General features: G+C 41.0%; 1 protein-coding gene and 1 long non-coding RNA gene across 13 annotated transcripts in view; both read left to right on the forward strand.

The window, feature by feature from the left end:
- LOC126986185 (putative ammonium transporter 1) overlaps positions 1–4,077 on the forward strand; it is a 17,509-nt gene extending 13,432 nt beyond the window's left edge. Inside the window, 2 exon segments of the mRNA XM_050842133.1 lie at positions 20–136; positions 2,590–4,077. Of these exon segments, the coding sequence (XP_050698090.1) occupies positions 20–136; positions 2,590–2,900 (428 nt within the window). The 3' untranslated portion in view covers positions 2,901–4,077.
- Positions 4,078–4,758: 681 nt separating this feature from the next.
- LOC126986186 (uncharacterized) overlaps positions 4,759–10,000 on the forward strand; it is a 5,396-nt gene continuing 154 nt past the window's right edge. The window contains exons 1-4 of one of the 12 annotated variants that reach the window (XR_007739378.1): positions 4,894–5,037; positions 5,307–8,994; positions 9,390–9,488; positions 9,982–10,000. The exon at positions 9,982–10,000 is cut by the window's right edge and continues 149 nt beyond it. This is a non-coding gene — a long non-coding RNA (uncharacterized LOC126986186). The other 11 variants (XR_007739375.1, XR_007739384.1, XR_007739381.1 and 8 more) reach the window with 11 other exon arrangements.

The following is a 10,000-nucleotide window of genomic DNA, read 5'->3' on the forward strand; positions in this document are numbered from 1 at the left end:
TATACCCTTCCCCCGCCAGGTCTCGACATCCTGAAGCACGGAGAGCCTGCCTACCCTGCCGAGGCCTGGGAGGAGACTCAGTACACGGCGTCACTGGCGGCCTCGGAGGAGAACACAAACGCTTACAGGAACAATTGTGAGTGTGGAGTGTGGTTGCCTCCTTGACTAACTGGTTTATCTAGGTATACTTAGTTATTTCTTATGGTTATTTTTCTTGTTTAATGTCTTTTTTTTACTTGTTTTGATTATTCGGCGTCGGAGAACACAAACGCTTACAGGAATGTGGTTGCCTCCTTGACTAACTGGTTTATCTAGGTATACTTAGTTATTTCTTAAGGTTATTTTCTTATTGTTTTATTTATTATTTCGTTGTTTCACTTGATTGTTTTTTTTAGGTATTCTTAATGATTTCTATATATGGTTATTTTCTTATTGTTTTATTTATTATTTCGTTGTTTCACTTGATTGTTTTTTATAGGTATTCTTAATGATTTCTATATATGGTTATTTTCTTATTGTTTTATTTATTATTTCGTTGTTTTACTTGTTTTTTTATAGGTATTCTTAATGATTTCTATATATGGTTATTTTCTTATTGTTTTATTTATTATTTCGTTGTTTTACTTGTTTTTTTATAGGTATTCTTAATGATTTCTATATATGGTTATTTTCTTGTTTAGTGTTTTTTTATTGCTTTTTAATTATTTCATTGTTTTGCCTAATTGTTTTTTTCTAGGAATACTTATTTATTTCTACATGTGGTTATTTTCTTGTTTAGTATTTTTTATTGTTTTTTTCTTCTTCATTGTTTTGCTTGACTAATTGTTTTTTCTAGGTGTACTAGTTATTTTTTATGGTTATTTTCTTATTTAATGTATTTTTTTATTGTTTTACTTGTGTTTTATTATTTCATTGTTTTGCTTATGGTTATTTTCTTATCTAATGTTTTTTATTGTTTATTTCATTATTTCATTGTTTTGACTAATTGTTTTTTCTAGGTATACTTAGTTATTTCTTATGGTTATTTTCTTATTTTTTTTACTTGTATTTTAATTATTCATTGTTTTTATTTCTTTATTTTTATTTTCCTGCATTTTTATTCCTTTTTTATTTATTGATCTTATTTACTGCATATTATTTCTACTTTTTTTTATATCTACTGGTCAATTTATGTATCTATCTATTTTGTAATCTCTCTCTCTCTCTCTCCCCTTTTATTTCCTTCCCTTTCCTTCCTTCCTTTCCTTTCCTTTCCCTTCCTTCCCATCCCTCTCTTCCCTGGTATACTTTATTTTACTTATTTCTATTTTTATTTTATTATACCTTTTTTCATTTGTCTTTTTTTCATTCACATTTAGCTGTTTAATTTTACATCTATCTCTACGGTGCTTCAAATCATGTTGCATTTCTCTCTTTAGCCTTATTTCTCCTTGTTTATCTTTGTATTTTCCTTTATTATTCATTTATTTATAGTTTTATTTACCTGTTTGTCTATTTGTTTGTTAGTTTTTTTTTCATCCTTATTTCTTCTTGTTTCTCTTTGTATTTTATTTTATCATTCATTTATTTATAGTTTTATTTACCTGTTTGTCTATTTGTTTGTTAGTTTTTTTTCATCCTTATTTCTTCTTGTTTCTCTTTGTATTTTATTTTATCATTCATTTATTTATAGTTTTATTTACCTGTTTGTCTATTTGTTTGCCTGTCTTTTCTTTTCATCCTTATTTCTTCTTGTTTCTCTTTGTATTTTATTTTATCATTCATTTATTTATAATTGTATTAACCTGTTTGTCTATTTGTTTGTCTGTCTTTTCTTTTCATCCTTATTTCTTCTTGTTTCTATTTGTATTTTGTTTTTATCATTCAATTATTTATAGTTTTATTTACCTATTTGTCTATTTGTTTGTCTGTCTTGTTTTTCATCCTTATATACAATTAAGATTATGTACTGATATATTTTGTTTTGTTATTTAATTATTTATAGTTTTATTTAGCTATTTATATCTATGTTTGTCAGAGAGGGTGTCTTTATGTCTTTTTTTTTTTATCCTTGTATACAAATTATGATTATGTATTGATATATCTCTCCTCCTTCTCTTTCCTTCTCATCCCCCTCCATATATTCCTTAACAATCCTCTAAACACACACCCACACCCACACACACACACACACACACAACTTCCTTATTCCCCTTCTTCATATTTATTTTATTCTCAATTTTCTTTTTTTTCTTTCTTATGTGAATTCTGATAATGTATTAATATATCTCTCTTCCCCTCTTTCCTCCTCCCCCCACCTCCATTCTCTTCCTTAACCTTCCCCTTCCCTTCCCTTCCCTTCCCTTCCCTTCCCTTCCTTTCCCTTCTCTTCCCTCCCCCTCGCCTTCTTTCTTAACCTTCCCCTACCCTTCCCCACACACATACTCCCCTTCTCAAAACACCTAAATTAACCTGATAATTCCCTCCCTCCCTCCCCCACACACACCCTTTTTCTCCCTCCATTTACATATCTCCTCACTACATTTCTTTCCTCTCTTTCCTTTGTCCATCCCCTTCCTAACCTCCCCACCCTTTCCTCCCCACACACAGATCTCCCCCCCAACATGACAGCGCCGTGGCCAGCATCTAGTTGGGGAGGATTAGGAGCCTACCCACTCCCCAAGAACTACTTGCCCCACCTCTACCACCCCTACCACAGTGGCATGGCCGTGCACTGGACCCTCCCAAACCCCCGCCGCAACCCATACTACCACCACGGGGAAGGGGAAGGGGGAAGGAGAGGAAGGGGAGAAGGGGGAGCAAGAAATCGCCAGACCCAGTTCCAGGGGAATCATGTCTTTTCCAACGGGGAGACCAACATAGGATACCAGGACGATGAGGCCGAGCACTCCAAGCTGTGAGGGGAGGCAGCAGGCTGACAACGGCCGAGACTGGAAGAATATTGGGTAATTGTGGAGGGTCACACCGCGCCTCCAAAATACGATATTACGCCTCCATAGTATAGTTAAGGGACGAAATACATGTCCCTCAACCATAATATAAAGGCGCAAGTAGTTAAAAGTAAAGAAAAGGCCTAATCCCCTCCCCCTAACGATCTTGGGGGACCCGTGGGAAATCGGATGTTTTGAGTGGGGAGCATATTTAAACTACTACAACCGAACTTTACATAACCTAACCTCTAACACCCCCTCGACCCACCTTCCTAACCAGGGTCCCCCACATGTATGATGCGCCGGTAAAGGGCTAGAGAAGTACAGCGGTATGTGAAACCTTGGAAAGGTTATTGTTCTCGTGGGGGCAATATTGGAGGCGCGTTGTGAATCTCCGTATTTACCGAATATTGACAGGACGACAAGGTGGGCGGCCCACCGCACCTAAAATCCAACAAGTTCAAACTTCTTATCTACAGGGGTCTTCGCCCCCTTCGGCCGCCCTTTGACTCAATAAACGACAAGTAAATATACATGAACCTTGTAAAGTGGGGGCTCTGCCCCCTTCGACCCCCTACCCGATGACTCGTGTCACCCGCGGCATCGTGGATTCCCACACACATTTCCCGGCTGTTTTCACTTTATTTTGATCCGTGGCCACACCCTCCCTCCCCTGTGGCTTCCCTCCCCTGTGGCTTGTCGGGGGGCGGGACCAGTTGGATGCAAGGCAAGTACAGAGATATACTTGCCTTGGTTGGATGGGCAGGACACGAGACATGAAGACGGCACATACGGAGGCCATGACCGGACTCAACCCCAGCCTTGCCTTGCCTTGCCGAGCTAATAACACTCCCCCTTGCCTGGCTCACATAACCTGCGGCCCTTCCGTAACATTTGAAGGCTTATAACCTGCTCCTCGCCGTGCCAAACCAGGAAACAATAATAACAATGTGCCTGCCCCGCCCCAGCGCTCGGCCTGACCCTCAGCTGTGTCAACCACACCGCCCGGCACAAACACTTGTCTAACCCAATAACAGCACAAAACACCGCTGTCACGTACCCTCACCTACCACATCTTATCCCTGGAACACTTATTTATCTATTACCACACAAATATATCCCCCATTTGCCATTTCACTTATAAACGGGTAAAAAGTGGAAAATATACCTCACCTCTTATGATGTCCTGTCGCCCCCGGGTAAGATGGCGCGCGCAGTGAGTGACCGCGCACTGCAAGGTTCAAAAAGCTGGACTGTGATTGGTTGTATTTTGAAACGGTGGGCCAATCAGAGAGCTTGGTGGGTAACGGCTAGGCTCAAACGTAAGCAAACTCAGTGGCGCGAAATTTGAATGTGGGAAAAGTTCGTGACATAAGATCTAGGCATAATTATTATTATTATTACTTTTATCACTGACATATGTGAAAGTGCACCAAAGGAAGAGAAGGAAGAGAAAAGGAAGGAAAGAAAAAAAGAAGAAAAGGAGGAAGTGAGAGAACTTAAATTATGGAAGGAGGGAAGGAGGAAGGAAGAAAGAAAAGGAAGAAAAAACGAAAGAAAGAAGATAGAGCGAGGGAGAAAGTGTATTTAGATTATGGAAGGAAAGAAGAAGGAAGGAAAGTACATTAGAAAGAACTGAACAAAACGGAGAAAGAAATAAGAGAAAGATAGAGAAGAGAAACACACATAGCAACCATCTCCCTCACCTTTATATAATCACTGACGTAATAAAAAACTCAAGGTAAGCACAGGTAGACTCACATTCGGGTCACATACCTCCTCGTCCTCGTCCTTCACCTATTCGTGACGTCATAAACTCGTATTGTTACGCGTCTCGGCGCCTCAGCTCGCGCGGTTCGAAACCCTCTCATAGTAAAAGTTGCTGGGATATTCATGGACTATTTTATTATGCTGGTGAGAGTTTTTACATGATTTATACACCATGAAAGGAAAAAAACACCCATGAAAAACAGGTTAATCTTCTGTGTTCTTGGGAAATAGCTGTTAAAGAAGTTGCTGGGATTTTCATGTACCATTTTATGATGCTGGTGAGAGTTTTTACATGATTTATACACCATGAAAGGAAAAAAACACCCATGAAAAACCGGTTAATCTTCTTGTGGCCTTGGAAAATAGCTGTTAAAGAAGTTGCTGGGATTTTCATGGACTCTGATGATGCTGGTGATAATTTTAAACACTTCTTCTGCACCACGAAAGGGAAAAAACACCCATGAAAAACCGGTTAATCTTCTGTGTTCTTGGGTAATAGCTGTTAAAGAAGTTGCTGGGATTTTCATGGACTGTTTTATGATGCTGGTGAGAGTTTTAAACACTTTCTCTGCACCATGAAAGGAAAAAAACACCCATGAAAAACAGGTTAATCTCTCCTGTCGCCTTGGGTAATAGCTGTTAAAGAAGTTGCTGGGATTTTCATGGACTGTTTTATGATGCTGGTGAGAGTTTTAAACACTTCTGCACCACGAAAGGGAAAAACCACCCATGAAAAACAGGTTAATCTTCTGTGTTCTTGGGAAATAGCTCTTAAAGAAGTTGCTGGGATTTTCATGGACTGTTTTATGATGCTGGTGGTAGTTTTTACATGTCTTACACACCATGAAAGGAAAAAACACCCATGAAAAACCGGTTAATCTTCTTGTGGACTTGGAAAATAGTCTAATGGGAACCAGAAACGTTTAATCAAGAAGTTGCTGGGATTTTCATGGACTGTCTTATGATGCTGGTGATCATTTTAAATACTTCTCTGGACCACGAAAGGCAAAAAACCACCCATCAAAACCCGGTTAATCTTCTTGTGGACTTGGAAAATAGTCTAATGGGAACCAGATTGGGATTTTCATGGACTTTTATGATGCTGGTGGTAGTTTTTACATGTCTTACACACCATGAAAGGAAAAAAACGCCCATGAAAATCTGGTTAATCTCTCCTGTCGCCTTGGGAAATAGCTGTTAAAGAAGTTGCTGGGATTTTCATGGATTTTTATGATGCTGGTGATGGTTTTTACATGTCTTACACACCATGAAAGGGAAAAACCACCCATCAAAACCCAGTTAATCTTCTTGTGGCCTTGGGATATGGGCGTAATGGGAGCCCGAGACGTATAAGAATATTGAGCACAGCAAGCCGCCTCACGTGCCCAGGTATGAGGTCAGGTCATTAGGATGCTGCCCGCACACCTGTCTGGCTTTATCTGTGTCCCTGGTTGTTATTCCCCTCATCTGTACTGTGTTTATATCTGTCTGTGTCTGTCTTTCTCTCTCTTCCTGCTTGCTTTTTGTTCCTTTTTCTCTCTCTCTCTCTCTCTCTCTCTCTCTCTCTCTCTCTCTCTCTCTCTCTCTCTCTCTCTCTCTCTCTCTCTCTCTCTCTCTCTCTCTCTCTCTCTCTCTCTCTCTCTCTCTTCTTGCTTGTTTTTTCTTTCTTTCCTTTTGTTCCTTTCTTCATGTATTTCTTTTATTTATTTATTTTTATTTTTCTAGTTTTTTTGTATTTCTGCTTATTTTTTTTCCTTCTTCCTTCCTTCCTTTCGTAATCCAAAGTCGTTCTCTCTCTCTCTCTCTCTCTCTCTCTCTCTCTCTCTCTCTCTCTCTCTCTTTTTTTGTGTATTTCTGCTTATTCTTTTTCCTTCTTCCTTCCTTCCTTTCGTAATCTAAAGTCGTTTCTCTCTCTCTCTCTCTCTCTCTCTCTCTCTCTCTCTCTCTCTCTCTCTCTCTCTCTCTCTCTCTCTTATAAGCCCCAAAAAAGTATATTATTTTCTTTTGAAGTGACTAAATATTGCTGATAATTGCAGATATAATTAGTTTTTTTTATTTCATTCACTATATTTCTAAACTAATTACTCTATCATCATTATTACCATCATTATTAGTTGTATGTTAATGTATACTGACCCGACATACTGTATTATTCAGCCTACCTATTTTATATATATCACCTATTTCAGCATCTATTACGGCACTCACTTAACCCTATTTTTTCATTGCTACTTTGCCCATTAACCCGGTAGCAGCGGGGATCATGTTTCTTAATGGTCCCTCTAAGCGAGAAAAATGAGAAAAAATCACCCCTCACACAAACCATTTCATAATATATATCGAAGCATTTGTGATCAGTTTATGTATCATCTATTTTTGGGGGGTTTAAATCGTGTCACAAATTTGGCCCGTCGCTGCTACACGGTAAAGCCACAAATTTGCCCCGTCGCTGCTACACGGCAAAGCCACAAATTTGCCCTGTCGCTGCTACACGGTAAAGCCACAAATTTGCCCCGTCGCTGCTACACGGTAAAGCCACAAATTTGGCCCGTCGCTGCTACACGGTAAAGCCACAAATTTGGCCCGTCGCTGCTACATGGTAAAGCCACAAATTTGGACCGTCGCTGCTACATGGTAAAGCCACAAATTTGGACCGTCGCTGCTACATGGTAAAGCCACAAATTTGGACCGTCGCTGCTACACGGTAAAGGCACAAATTTGGACTGTCGCTGCTACCGGGTTAACATTCTACTATTACTATTTCCTATTTCCCCTAAAAAAATAAAAATTGTAACCCATGCCTACAAGAATCCTTTTTTTTCTTTTTTTTGTTGATAGATTCGTCATCTGTTGTGTATCATTATTTCCTTGTGCTATATTTTAATAACAATAATTAATGACATATAAAAATAGATATAGATTAAATAAATAGATAATATATATATGTAAAATTAATAAAGATAACATATACTTGATTTTTCCACGAGCAGTTTCTCTTCCCCTCCCCCCCGCTTTTTTTCTACAGCAGAGTCAGTTCAAGGGCATAAAAGGAAAGGAAACAAATGTGAAAAAAAAAGCCCGCTACTCATTGCTCCTAATCACTTAAATCACACAGCATTAGTCAGCATCCCTATAACACCAGTAAGCACCACACAGCATCACTCGGCATCCCTATAACACATTTTGGTCCGTTCCCCGTACTGCAAAATGAAAAGGCGAGGTAGAATTGGGGGCACACGCTACAGCTTATTGCACTCCTCATCTTGTTCAGTTCGCTTGAAATTATTAACCCCTTGACTGTGGATTTTCCTACATGAAGAAAGTTGGAAAGTTTTGTTTAGTCGGCGCAACATCTGTGGTCATATGCCGGAGAGAGACAGAAGGAGAAGGAATTATAGCAGAAGGGAACAGATACCAGGAGACGGGACACAACCCCCAATTAATACCTGGGTGGACAGGGGCGTAGGGTATCGGAAAAGCCACCCAAATTTTTCCACTCCACCCGGGAATTGAACCAGGGCTCTCTCGGTTGTGAGCTGAGTGTGCTAACCACTGCACCATGAAGCCCCACCCTACATGAAGACATCACCAAGTTACAGGAGTGGAACAAAAAGTGGCTGCTACAATTACACAAAGCAATTTCTCTTTCCCTTGACACAAATTGGTCCGTTCCCCGTACTGAAAAGTTAAAAGGTAAGGTAAAGTCCGAGGCATACGCTATAGCTGCGCATGGCCTCAGTGCCCATCTCTGTCACATTGTCCCTTGAGCCTATGGTGGGACGCAGGGCCAGTGTGACATTCAGGGTACCACAGTTTACCTTCCCCAGGTTTCCCCAGGTACCCATTTATCGACCCGACCGGGATTTGAACCCAGGCCCGCCGACTCATAAGCAGGCACGCTAACCACTACACCACAGAGGGTAAACTAAAGGAAAAATAGAGATGATTGCAATATTAAACTAAACCAAAAGAAAAATGTGACAAAATATTCTAATCATGACAATAATTTAATCTAAAGCATGTAAAGAATTAACCCATCTCCTGCGATTGGCATGGATTTTGCCTTCACTGGTAGCCTGGTAACATACACTCCCAGGTCCTTCTCTGCCTCTGTGGTGGATAGTGGAGTGTTTCCCATGTGGTATTGGTGTGCTGGATATCCCTTCACTGGTAGCCTGGTAACATACACTCCCAGGTCCTTCTCTGCCTCTGTGGTGGATAGTGGAGTGTTTCCCATGTGGTATTGGTGTGCTGGATATCCCTTCACTGGTAGCCTGGTAACATACACTCCCAGGTCCTTCTCTCCCTCTGTGGTGGATAGTGGAGTGTTTCCCATGTGGTATTGGTGTGCTGGATATCCCTTCACTGGTAGCCTGGTAACATACACTCCCAGGTCCTTCTCTCCCTCTGTGGTGGATAGTGGAGTGTTTCCCATGTGGTATTGGTGTGCTGGATATCCCTTCACTGGTAGCCTGGTAACATACACTCCCAGGTCTTCTCTGCCTCTGTGGTGGATAGTGGAGTGTTTCCCATGTGGTATTGGTGTGCTGGATATCCCTTCACTGGTAGCCTGGTAACATACACTCCCAGGTCTTACTCTGCCTCTGTGGTGGATAGTGGAGTGTTTCCCATGTGGTATTGGTGTGCTGGATATCCCTTCACTGGTAGCCTGGTAACATACACTCCCAGGTCTTTCTCTGCCTCTGTGGTGGATAGTGGAGTGTTTCCCATGTGGTATTGGTGTGCTGGATATCCCTTCACTGGTAGCCTGGTAACATACACTCCCAGGTCTTCTCTGCCTCTGTGGTGGATAGTGGAGTGTTTCCCATGTGGTATTGTGTGCTGGATATCCCTTCACTGGTAGCCTGGTAACATACACTCCCAGGTCTTTCTCTGCCTCTGTGGTGGATAGTGGAGTGTTTCCCATGTGGTATTGGTGTGCTGGATATCCCTTCACTGGTAGCCTGGTAACATACACTCTCAGGTCCTTCTCTGCCTCTGTGGTGGATAGTGGAGTGTTTCCCATGTGGTATTGGTGTGCTGGATATCCCTTCACTGGTAGCCTGGTAACATACACTCCCAGGTCTTTCTCTGCCTCTGTGGTGGATAGTGGAGTGTTTTCCATGTGGTATTGATGTGCTGGATATCCCTTCACTGGTAGCCTGGTAACATACACTCCCAGGTCCTTCTCTGCCTTTGTGGTGGATAGTGGAGTGTTTCCCATGTGGTATTGGTGTGCTGGATATCCCTTCACTGGTAGCCTGGTAACATACACTCCCAGGTCTTACTCTGCCTCTGTG

This window comes from Eriocheir sinensis, chromosome 61 (genome assembly GCF_024679095.1).
Source record: "Eriocheir sinensis breed Jianghai 21 chromosome 61, ASM2467909v1, whole genome shotgun sequence".
NCBI classification, from domain to species: domain Eukaryota; kingdom Metazoa; phylum Arthropoda; class Malacostraca; order Decapoda; family Varunidae; genus Eriocheir; species Eriocheir sinensis.